At 46.0% G+C, this 12,614-nt stretch overlaps 1 protein-coding gene across 9 annotated transcripts; it reads right to left on the reverse strand.

The window, feature by feature from the left end:
- Positions 1 to 7,537: 7,537 nt before the first annotated feature.
- LOC149402533 (uncharacterized) lies at positions 7,538 to 11,191 on the reverse strand. Of its 9 annotated transcripts, none has more exons than XR_016296225.1 (7): positions 10,524 to 11,191; positions 9,585 to 9,688; positions 9,457 to 9,512; positions 9,281 to 9,374; positions 8,931 to 9,038; positions 8,295 to 8,654; positions 7,538 to 7,994 (listed from the first exon to the last, which is right to left on the reverse strand). XR_016296225.1 is itself a non-coding variant. In XM_089610184.1 (6 exons), the coding sequence occupies exons 5-6, from the start codon at positions 8,556 to 8,558 to the stop codon at positions 7,752 to 7,754; spliced, it is 507 nt and encodes a 168-aa protein (XP_089466310.1). In that variant the 5' UTR covers positions 8,559 to 8,654; positions 8,931 to 9,050; positions 9,281 to 9,348; positions 9,457 to 9,512; positions 9,585 to 9,728; the 3' UTR covers positions 7,538 to 7,751. The 9 variants fall into 9 exon arrangements, 6 of the variants coding, with proteins under 6 accessions (XP_089466310.1, XP_089466312.1, XP_089466308.1 ...); XR_016296224.1 differs by having other exon boundaries at positions 8,931 to 9,041; XR_016296223.1 differs by having other exon boundaries at positions 8,931 to 9,050.
- Positions 11,192 to 12,614: the final 1,423 nt, after the last annotated feature.

Here is a 12,614-nt window from a genome sequence, read left to right on the forward strand (position 1 = left end):
CAACTTGAGGAGACACGTGAAGAGTCAGCATGAGGACTTATCAGTCGACTCGTGGACTCGGGACTCAACTCGAGAAGTGAACTCAACTCGAGGAGTTATGTGTAGATTACGCTTCTCTTTGGGACATTCGGCCTAACCATCGGCCCCTTGAGACTTTGTTATGCTTTTATTTTTTGTTTTGTTTTTGTTTTTGAGGTTGGTTTTCATTGAGTACTATTCCCCATTAGCCCCCCGAGTTTCTTGTGTTTGTGAGATGAAAACAAGGAAACTTTCGTGTAGGGGATATACAATAATATGTGACAATGGGCAGAACACCATTTTATTGAAACGAGGAGGTTGTTTACAGCTTGCCTTGGCGCTTGGTCTTTTTTAGGAAAAGGAAAACAGCATATTTGGAATAAAATGATCACAGAGTTGAGCAAGTTCATGAACGAATTTATGGCAAAAACTATGTCGGTCATGGCCGCAAGCGGTGGGAGCTTGTTCTTTAGTTGATAGACAGTGCTCACCGTCTCATTGTCTTTATGCTCGAGGATTTTCCCCTTTGACACGTTGGGCGCTCAGTTGGGGTTGTCACCTCGCTAGCGAATGCGATGAACTCTTTGAGATTCCCACCTCGAATGAGGGAATCAATTTGCTTCCTAAGCTGGTAGGATTCGACCGTCACGTGTCCATGGTCCCGGTGATACTCACATTCTTCGCTCCTATCCCGCGTTGCGGGGTCCCTCTTCATTGGAGGCGGGGATCCCAGCTTCTTTCTGCGTAAGCTCAGGATCTTGTCGGGCGTCGTGTTGAGAGGGACGAAGGATTGCTTCGGGGTCGGAGAAGGATGGTCATTATGGACCTGACCATTTCCACGCCTCTTCCTTCGCGAGTTGGGACTGACGGCCGGTGTGACGAGTGTGGTAACGCGCTTCTTGTTGGATGCTCGATCAACAACGTTGGGTCGTTGGTCTCCCACGACGACCTATCTCGCGATCTCGCGTCGGGCGTTGATTTTTTCCTTTAAGTCGCTTCCATGATTCTCCCTTTGGGAATTGAGGCGGTCTCTCAAGTCTCTGTTGGCCGTTCCTATCACCCTTGCCAAGGGTGTGCTATTCAAGCGACGTCCTCGACGGACGCCGCGACCATCGATGTCGTCATCTGTCCGGGTGTTTCGGACGTAAATGGTGAACTTGGAGCATCCCTTTCTGGACCTTGAGATTGAGCATCCTTGAGCATTGCTCGATCTTTGACGCATTGAGGTGGTTTTCTTGAGGGTGTCCCCTCGAGGGCGCATGAGTGTGTTCACTCGACGATTGATGTCTTGACGCGGTCGCCTGAGGGTGTCCCCTTGAAGGCGCGCGTGCGCGCTCACTTTCATGAATATCGTGGTTAGGGCTAGTTTTTTGTTTCGCCACATGGTTGGTGTCATTCTCATCGTTGTTGACGCCGCCGACGATGTCGTAGCCGAGGAGGTCGGCGATGAGAGCGCCATTTACCCCTGGCTGCCAGAGCAATACAGAGAGTTTACGGGCGTGTCTTCACGGAGAGCGTTGTTAGCGTCGGTTCATGGAAGGCTGGTTCGAGGGGTAGGCTCTCATTATCACGAGGCCCTTGATTCCCAATCCGGCATGCCAAGTTTCCCAAAGCGTATCTCGAGCTAGTCGCTCGGTCGACCGCGGAGGTGACAGATAATTGACTCTATATCGAGAGTTTTGTCGTCGACGGTGGAAGAAGAGTAGTAGAGGGAATGTGTCTCCAAGGTCGGGAGATCCCCTCCTTCTAGTGCCAAAATGTTGTCGCTCGTTTTAGGACAACGATTTAGAAGCCTCAAGCGGTTAGACCAAAGGCCGGACCAAGTGTTCTCGCTTTGTCTTGACCATGTCAGACTAGATATCTCGAGTCTTCCCTTAGCTGTCAATGGTCCTTGAGATCACAGGCGTACCTGAAAAGGAGAAGAGAACCGTGAACTAGGAAGGAAAAACAGAGGGGGTGCCTCTGTTTACCTCTCCGACGCTCAACATTAGTGGGATTGAGGTGGAGTATAGAGGTTTTAGAAGGTGAGAGGCCAAAGATGAGTGAAACGAGTGAAATATGAGTTCGACATCATTTCGGGACTAAAAAATGGATTACCTTTGGGAGAGGGAGGACCTTTGCATTTATAGGCGACCAAGGGGTTTTTGGGGAACCCCTTGCCCGAGTGAGTCCCTTGGGTCGGCCATTGGCTGAATGAGACTTGATCGGCCAATGGCCGAGTGAGTAGCTCGGGCCGGATGAAGGGTCACTCGGCCATTGGCCGAGTGAACTGCTGGTAGGTTCACTTGGCCATTGGCCGAGTGAACTGCTGGGAGGTTTACTCGGCCATTGGCCGAGTGAACTGCTTGGCCGGATAAAGGTTCATTCGGCCATTGGCCGAGTGATTTGCTGGGAGGTTCACTCGGCCATTGGACGAATGAACTGCTTGGCCGGATGAAGGTTCACTCGGCCATTGGCCGAGTGAACTGCCTAGACGGGTGAAGGTTTCACTCGGCCATTGGCCGGGTGAAGGGTGTGGGCCGGCCAATGGCCGAGTGCGCTTGGGCCGGCCATTGGCCGTCGAGACTTGGGCCGGCCGGGAGGCTATTGGCCGGGAGGTGCCCTGACGGTCCTTGTCCGGCCACGGTTCGGCCGGACAAGCCTTTGTCGGCCAGGAGCCGGCCGGGACGTGGCGTGACGGTTTTGCCCCTGTCGGTCATGGATAGGCCGACAACAACAAGCATTGGATATCTTACTTATAGCTCATGACGGAACTCAAAAGGTCAGAGAACAACGTCTTCAAATTCTCACTACTAGGTTTGAGAATATCATGATGAAGGAATATGAAACTATCTCTCAATACCGTGCTAGAATATAAGATATCACTAATGAGTCCTTCTGTTTTGGAGAGCCTTGTTGTCGGTCATTTTCGGAAAACCCGAGACGCCAAGAAGGCACGTCGCTCAAAGGGCCGATGGTCAGGCCGGGGGTCTTGAAGAGCGGCAAGTTTTCAAGCCCTCGCCCAAACTCTTGACTCTTTGAGTCGAGCCTAGCCCCTCGAGTTGAGACTTGAGTCGGCTCCCCGAGTTGAGCCTCGCTCCTCGATTTGAGACTTCATTCAGTCTCCTCGAGTCGAGCTTTGCTCCTCGAGTTGAGCCTTGAGTCAGTCTCCTCGAGTCGAGCTTCGCTCCTCGAGTCGAGCCATGAGTCAGTCTCCTCGAGTCGAGCTTCGCTCCTCGAGTCGAGCCACTCTCGTCGAGTAGAGACCTTTATATTTCGCGTGGCAAGCATGGTATCTAAGACCCCTAAGGACCACACAAGAGTCCGATTAAACGGCCCATGCACCGCACACCCCTCAGGGAAACCGCGCGCCGCGCAGCCCTCACCTCGCGCCGCGCCAGGCAGACAGCGCGCCGCGCGATCCATGCGCCGCGCATCCTGCGCCGTGCGTCCTGCGCCGCGCATCCCACGCTGCGCCCGGTGACCTGCGCGCCGAGCCCCCTGCGCCGCGCGCCGCGCGCCGCGCGTTGTGCGCCGCGCTTTGTGCGCCGTCCACCTCCAATTGACGGCGCGCGCGCCCGTAGTCCCACATGGACGAAAAAAGGACCTTCTAAGGCCCTCAAACACCTATAAATACCCCTCTCATTGAGGGGAAAGCCATCCCATTCATTCTCAAGGAACTTGAGACTTCTCTCTGCTTCTCTGGATGCCATCCTTGGCCTGAAGCAGATTCTCCTCGATTTCTCGTTCTCAGAGATTCTGAAGCGCTTTCCGGGGACTCCCGAGCGCCGCCTCTCTTGATCGAACGATTAATCTTGAGCCCACGAGTGCTCTAACGGTTTTCGACTGAAAATCGCCTACGCGTCTAGCACCCTAGATGCGTCCACCATTTCTGACAAGAAATCGCCTACGCGTCCGGCATTTCCAACTAGGAATCGCCTACGCGTCCGGAATCTCCGCCACAACAAGGAACTCTTGACTTAGAGTTTTCCACGTCTCCAAAAGAGAGAAAACACACATTCTCTCTCGCATATGCGATCTCCGAAGTTCTGAGACGTCACCGAGGACTCCTCCGCGCCTCGTCTCCTTCGTCGAGCACGCGTCTCCACCAAGGCTCCGCGCCTCATACTGCGTCTCACACGCTTGAACTACGTTCTGACCTGATCCCACAAACGGGTACATAGGCAGCCGACACCCAAGGCACGGTCACTCCTCCTCCTCACCCCCTACCTCTCCCGAGAGGCGGGTTGATCGGAGAAAACCTAGCTCGAGACTATCGAGTTCACACTCTTGGCCCGGGTGCGATCACTTGGTCCGGCCTTGGATCGAACCGCCCGAGGTTTTCAATAGTTGTTCATTTTCGTGCGACAACATTTTGGCGCTAGAAGGAGGGGACTTCCCGACCTGTACAGCCCGAAATCCCTTCTGTTCATCTTCTTCTTTTCTTCTACAAACTCAACTTTCTCGAACTTGAGAAAAGATGAGTAGTCAACCACCCGTACATACTGAGGGCGTTGACGACCCCGATAATGTCACGGGGACCAAAAAGTACTTCTTGCCCTCCCGAGCGCATCGTGACGAAGAGTCGCTCCGTGAAGAGAGCTCGACCCGCTCACGATCTCCATCTCCTGATAGCAGGGACAACCGCATCATGGAGTTGGAGGAGAGTATCCGCCGACTAAAGGCAAGGAACGCAAGGTACCACAGCCAACTGGCTGCGAAGCAACCTATGCGTGACACGATAATCCAAAACGGGGATCCTGAGAACGTCAATGAGGAAAGCCGCGACCGCGACCATGATTACGAGGGTATTGGCGATTTGGAGGATATCGAGACTTCTCTCACGAAGGACGGGGAACACCCCGCCGTGTTTGAAGCCGGTCCTTTGAATCCCCTACCCCGGACAGGCGACGTGCCGGCTGCTTCTCAAGAGGGAAATTCCCGACGTTCGGCCCTCGACCGACTAGGTCAAAGGGAGAATGTTACGGAGAGTCAGGGCAGGCGGAGAGCGCGCCGTCGCAGACGAAGTCTGCGCCTCCGTACGACCAGCCCTGATCTTAGGGATCACCTCACCGCCCAACGCATCGAGCGTGGCGATGACCTTAGGGAGCGACTAAGCTCTCGGCCAAACATCCCCGTAGCAGCCCCAACTAATGGGAACCGCCGAACGAGTCAAGGGTCAAATGAAAGACGACATGTGACTCCTCTCGAACAGGGAGTTACTCCGACTACCGGTCTCGATGTGATCACAATGATCCACATTCTTCGAAATGAAGTACGAGATCTCCGAGAACACGGAATAGGCGGAAGTGCCTATGGGGTCGTTGAGGAGAAGTCCTCGCCTTTCACGGCTCAGATATTGGCCGAGGTATGCACGGGAAATTTCAAACTCCCGAACCTTACTCCATATGATGGAAAAGCGGATCCCGCTTACCATATCCAGCACTATGAAACCTGGATGACGATGCAGGGTGTCGCTCCCGGTGCATGGTGCCAAGCTTTTAGTCTTACCCTCGCCGGACCCGGCTTCGAGTGGTTCAAGAACTTAAGGCCGGGAAATATCCGATCGTTCAAAGACCTGAAGGACATGTTCCTAGCACGATTCACTACATCTATGGTCTAAAAGAAGACCAAGATGTACCTGTGGTCAATCAGGCAAGAGGATGGCGAGTCTCTTAGACGATACCTCGCCCGATTCACTGAGGAATCGAATAAGATCGACCGCTTTGACGACAAAGACGCAATCACTGCCATCATTGAAGGCTTGCGCACAAGTGACTTCCTTAAGTCCATCGTCGGCCGTGTCCCTTCTACCATGGCCGAGTTGATGACTCGAGCCAAGACCTTCATGGGAGTCGAAGATTACCTCGATGGCCGCAAGGGCAATAATCAAAGCCCTCACCGCCGAGACGAGCCTAGCGACGAGCAAGGCAACTCTAGTAAAAGACGAAATAGAGGGGGTCAGACTTCTAATAGCCGACCTCCGATGCCCCAAAAGCCGCGACTTGCGGAAGACTTTAAGGGCTACTCGTCGTTCACGCCATTGAACATGACACCGGAGCGAATCCTAGCTTTGGCACGTGACAAATTCAGTCCCCCGGCTCCAATGAGCAAAGATCCCGCAATTCGCGATCGATCTAAATGTTGCGAGTTCCATCAGGAATACGGTCACTTGACCTCTGAATGCCATAGTCTTAAAAGGCAGATCGAGGCATTGATCCAACGGGGTGAGTTAAAAGAGTTCGTGTTACGCATGATTAGCGCTGCGGACCCCACAACAAACAGAAAACAGTCTGGAAAGGGAGGAGGAACAGCCGCTTCTACCGACCGAACCACGACTACTGCCAACGCCAATCCGCAACTCCACGTTGTAACCACCATACTGGGTTGCACACAAGATGGAGATTCAGCCCGACAACGAAAAAAATTCCTAAGGGCCGTAGCTCAAGAAGACGCTGCTATGCACGTCAACCTCACCTATGAAGAACCTCCGTCCGTCCCTCACGAGACGATGCATTTCACCAACAAAGAGGCCAAGCGCGTTGTGCATCCGCACAGTGACGCGATTGTGCTCAAAGCCCAAGTGGCTAATAATTTGGTGAAAAGAGTTCTCATCGACAACGGCAGCGCTGCCGACATAATTTTCAAGTCCACCCTAGAGCGCATGAAGCTCGGGGGGCTACGCCCAACTCCGACCCAAACTCCTCTATTCGTGTTCACTGGGGAGAGAGTCATGACCGAAGGCATCATCGATTTGCCGGTCACCTTCGGAACTCCCGGAGGCATTGAAGTCATTCACATGGTCCCATTCCTAGTGGTTGATCAAGAGTCACTACTACAAACATTACATTTTAAGACATCGAAATGGTGACTTAAAAAACATTCAAAGTCGTACCAGAAAACGACCTCTAGGTGAGTGACTTAAAAAGTCTATATATTTGAAGACGTTTAAGAAACGTCTTCAATTCCCCTATAAAAATGACTTAAAATCTAAATAAAACGTCTTAAAAAAGTTTCCACGTAGGCAAAAATATGCTGACGTGGATATGTCTTTGAAGACGTTTTTTAGATGTCTCTAAAGAACTTAAAAAAATGACTCCAATTCCTCTAGAAAACGACTTCAAATGGGTCCACGTCAGCAGTAGATGATGACGTGGAGAAGTGTTTGAAGACGTTTTTTAGATGTCTCTAAAGAACTAAAAAAAACGACTCCAATTCCCGTAGAAAACGACTTCAAATTGGCCCACGTCAGCAGTAGATGATGACGTGGAGAAGTGTTTGAAGACGTTTTTTAGATGTCTCTAAAGAACAAAAAACCACTCCAATTCCTCTAGAAAACGACTTCAAATGGATGCTTTAATTTTACTATTTTTGAGAAATTTAAATAATTATAATCATATATTTAATACCTCGTCAATATTAAAAAAATAACACCACAAAAAAAAAAATCATTTATAATATTCAAATTCACAATAGCAATCCAAAATGCACAATAACAATTCAAAATGCAACATATCGTTCCAAAATGCAAACGTAGGGAAACCAAAAATAACAGCCACAATTTTATATTCAAAAGAAAACAGTAGAAAAAAAATTATATGTCTTCTGCCTTGCAAATTAACAAAAAACAACAGCCACAATGCTATATTCAAAAGAAAAGAGTGTAAAAAGAGCCTGCCTTGAGCCTTGCAGATGAACGTTTCTAGATATGCCAATCAACCTTCGGCCCCATAAACGTTTCCAGCTAACTGCTTTCATTTTCCTTGCATAACACAAGTAACATTATCTTTTTCGAATTGCCTGATCTCTTGTTGTTGTTTCTCATGTTTCCTGATATAGCCCGAGACTTCGTGTTGCTCCGTGCTTTGATCTTCAACGGAATCTTCAACAATTAACAGAGAATCAGAAACTTGCCCTTCTGTGCGTAAAGGCGAGTCTAGAAACGAATAGACGTCTAATGGTGTCTCGGGCACTCTCTCATCGATGTCTTCAACTTCCTGTTTGCAAGCAAAGATAGTAAATGGAATGTAAATTTCTAATCATTTTCAAAGGCTCACTGAGTTTTGATTTACTGTACTCAATGTTGAAGAGCAATGCACGGAGATATAGCTCTTTGTCATGGTAAGCATGAAAAGAATGTTCTGCGTAGATGCTTATACCATAAATGAGGCTCCAGTTCACAGAAAACAATAATCATATTTGAAGATAACCCAGAAATTAATAGCATGTTCTTGATTAAAGTCTCGATGCAAAAAAAAAAAGTATTTTGCTGTCAAATATAAATACAAAAAATTTACCTTGAACTGTAATGTGGCGAGCCCAGGAGCCGGTGATTGCTGGTAATTCGCGCCAGTATATGAGCTCGAAGAAGGTCCTAGTTCAGATAAATTCGATGAAACCAAGCCCGATTTTCCAAAGCACAAATCACCTCTTGGCTCAGACAACGATTCTCTGACTTCATGACCGTTTATCCGTTCAAGAACTACTACTTCAGTTTCTTGATCACATGTCTCGCTGGGTGTCGTAGAAGGATCTCGATCAATGCTATCAGCTTTTGGCATATTTCGAGAGCGATTTTCAAAGATCTTGTATATTAACTTCTTGATTTTTTGTCTTTTGAGAGAAGCCTCCTTAGGCAGGAACCAGTTTCTGCTTAACTGGAAATACGTGAACTGGTAAGTTATTCTACGAATGTCATTCGCATAGAGAGTATGTTATAATTGAAAAACAGTAATGTAAAAACCAAAAATATATATATATATATTATTCAGTTATAGTGTGAATGGTAAAAGTTTATAAACAACGTTCTACAAAGTATGATTAAAAGAGAAGTACTGCAGGGTACTGATTCCCACTCTTAAAATCCTAACCGGGGAACTACTGAAAAATAAATAAATTTATCAAAATGTAAATTGGAATATATGAAAACTTACAAAATTGGATGACTTTGTGACATTGAAGGGGCAGAAGTTAAAAGGGGCTTCTTCCAGAAAGCGCTCCACATAATGGAGCAAGAATACACCACAGTCAAAGAAATTCTCCTGCTGTGGTAACTAATGAAGATGAAAAACAATGAAACTGTAAATAAGAAATGCCTTCTTCATAAACAGTGAGTAATGATGGTTGGATAACTACATTACAGACACAATGAGAAAAATTGGTCACAATTAGCATCTACTGCTATAATAACAGCTTCTTACTTGAGAACTAAATAGTTAGTTTAAGCAAAAATATAAAACATAGTATCCTTTAGCTTAGTTATCAGGCAAATGTCAAAAGCTACCTCTGGATGAGATTCTTAAGGCCCTTGTGACTTCCTCAGATAGAATCCATGTGCAATATGCACGGTACCTTGGATACACTTTCAGATTCTTCATCTATGATAATGAAACATAAAATGACCGAGAGATAACTATTATTCAAGAAAAAAGATAACAGTGTATCAATATTTATTCTTACCTACTGAATTTTGCACTTCACCGGGATGGCAAATGACAAGCAAACTCCAGTGAAAACTGTAACCATGTTGCATTGGTTAATCGCATAGTAAAAAAATTCAGGCAATACAACACTGAAACCATTCTTACCTGTAATTTACTGGAATGAATATGTAATCTTTTCTGAAAAGGTCTACTTTTCTTGTCCACTTACGAACACTCTGATAAACAGAAACGCAGACCAACAATATTCCCTGGCTCATAACCCAGCCAACAACAAAAAATAGACAGAATTGAATAATAATAATAGTAATAATAGGCTATGTTTCTCTTTGGAAAATACTGGATTGAATAGACAAACGTATTTATGGAATAGAGTATTATACATGACGACCATCAAATTTTTTTATTAGCATAATGAAATCTAGTTAATAGAAAGAGTTGCACATCGTTTGTCAAATATTATTCCCCTGTTTCAAACAAGTAATGATCTCAGTCACAATCATTCGAACCTCTACCTACAAATCGATACATATATACATACACACGTTATGATATTATTATTCTTTTGAAATTTGTATGTATATATACACACATGTTATACATGCTTGTTTAATGGCTATTTTTATTTTCTTGAAGGGTCATGGCTCATGTTAGCATATGTAATTTACCATATTCAGATATTTGATGGTTAGTATGACTGATTAATGAGATATGGGGCCAAACACAGAGTATAAAAAAAACAACCAGAAACGGAGACCATATATAGTCGTGTACAGAGATATACTAACTGTTAGAATCAGCAAATGTCAGCCAAAGAGAAACATTGTGTTTGCTCGTACTCGACGAACAATGGGAAGGACTGAAAAAAATCGTGAAGGACGGGCACAAAGTGAATGCACAAAACGTGGAAAACTGTTTCAGAATAAAAAAAATTAGGTTTCCCTTTTTTTATACTTTATTTTCTGCAACACTAATAAAAAAAATTGAATATATGAGTTTAGAAGGAAAGTAATTAAGTTAATAAAAAAAAGTCCTCAAAATAATCTTCAGAGGAAAAAAAAAGGAAACTGATAAATTGATGCTTACGTGGGTATTTAGAAGTTGTTCTTTGCTGTTTTTTCGTTCAGACATTTCGTCGAGCACCTAGAGGATTCCACTGCCTTTGGGTTTCGAAGCACACTTTCCCACCGCCGGTTTTGCAATTTGATGTCCGTCCGCCAAGATAACAAATCAATCTTCCTTCCTAGTCTATGTCTCTGTACTCAAAATCCTTCGTACTCAACCGTAGCTTACAAATCAATCTTGCCGACCGCCCAATCCTAGTGTGACTGAGGTAATTAGAACCGTACCGTGCCGCCGCAGCCAAGGCCTTTTTAAACTCTCCGTTGGTATAGAAGACGAACCGGTTCGCCCAAATCCAGACCGGATATTGCCTCGCCGGAATCACCATCGGATGGTGGAAGTGGAACCACAACGCTCACCACATCGCCTGCAACAACCTCTTTGGACAGTCCTTCGCTATGCTCTCCTCTTCGAGAAAAGTCCCCGATCGGGGACAGAAAATCCTTGGCCTCATCGTGTTGTGGATCTGGTACCCGATCTTGGTGTCAGCGTTGCCGAATTAGAGTGAGAGATTGACGTTCGTGGTGGTGAGCTTCGCGGTGACGGGGATTATTAGAGTGAGAGATTGACGTTCGTGGTGGCATCTCTTCTCTTCCTGTTGAAACTATGGATGATTATTTTTTTTATTTATTTTTTTTTGCTCACAACAGGGTAAATGATAAGAAAGAATGACAAGCAATACGACAGTGGATTTAGTATATAATATGTGCATAGTTGGAAGTTCAGATGCATCTATCATGGTGGAATTTTTTTTCATTGCCACATGGAATTTATTTGTGTACGTGGAAATAACAAATCAATTTACAGTAATTTGAAAATACAACATTTGAAGAAATTTGTAAAACTATTTCCATATATATTACAAGACGTTTATTAAATGACTTAAATGATATGATTTAATTTATTAAGTCGTCTAATAAATAACTTCAAATACATTATTAAGTCATTTTTTAAACGTCTTAAAAATATGTATGTATTTCAAGTCATTTTTTAATTGACTCAAAATATTTTTTATACACCCTTTAAAGACGTTATTTTAATGACTTAAAAGGTTTGTTTGAGACGTTTTTTAAATGACTTGTAAAGCCAAACGAAAATTTAGATTATTAAAGTCGTGCATTTTAGAGAACGTCTTAAATCTCATGTCTTCTAATGTGCTTTATGTAGTAGTGAGTCGCCCTACAATGTAATCATCGGGCGACCCACGCTGAACCGACTAAGGGCTATTACTTCAACATACCATCTACTGGTGAAGTTCCCAACTGAGGATGGAATCGGCATCATGGCTGGAGACCAATCCCAAGCCAGAGTATGCTACATCCAAGGAATCGATGGAAAGACCGCTAGAAAGACGGTTAACACGATCTCCCAATTCAGAGATAGCGTCGAGTCGACCAAGGTCCTCCGCAAAATCCACGAAGACCTCTGCATGACACCCAAGTGCAAGGTGCTGGCGTCCTCATCCCAAACAGGGGGAGACCCTTCAAAGTCTGCCAAGTCATACATGACGGGACATACTTCACGGACGAGACACCGATCCGTCGCCTGTGGAATGCGGAAAACTTGAGAGACTACTACCACTAGCCAGCACTCCCCCCATTTTATTTCTTTGCTTTCCAACATTCAATAAGGCCTACGAGCCAATGTTTTAGGATTTCAAATTTTTGCAATATTAATAAAGTTCGAGGTTTTTCTTTCAAAATCCACTTTATCAGAGATTTTCAGTCATCAAAATACGATCGTAAACCCAAAAACTAGGGGGGCTGGTGACATAGGCAACGACAAGTACACTCAAAACCCTAAAAAAAGTACTCTCCACAAATAGAAAGAACGCTCCACCAAAACAAAATACCCGAACACAAACGGGGACAAGCGTTCAACTAAGACACCTTCGCGGCGCGCCGTAAGACATCCACGAGATGCAGGCTAAGACGCCTCCGCGGCGCGTCATAAGCCATCCCTAAGATGCAGGCCAAGACGCCTCCGCGGTGCGCCATAAGACATCCCTGAGATACAGGCCGAAGACGTCTCCGCGGCGCGCCATAAGACATCCCA

The sequence above is a fragment of the Urtica dioica genome, chromosome 3 (assembly GCF_054948205.1).
Source record: "Urtica dioica subsp. dioica isolate 48M chromosome 3, U.dioica_male_clone48M_v1_H2, whole genome shotgun sequence".
In the NCBI taxonomy this organism is placed as follows: Eukaryota; Viridiplantae; Streptophyta; class Magnoliopsida; order Rosales; family Urticaceae; genus Urtica; species Urtica dioica.

Bases quoted from the DNA above. Each gene is read 5' to 3' on its own strand.
- LOC149402533 (XM_089610184.1), bottom strand. From the start codon at position 8,558: ATGCCAAAAGCTGATAGCATTGATCGAGATCCTTCTACGACACCCAGC. The intron at 7,995-8,294 runs GTAAATTTTTTG...GCTTGCAAACAG, and splicing joins TCGCCACATTACAGTTCAAG to GAAGTTGAAGACATCGATGA.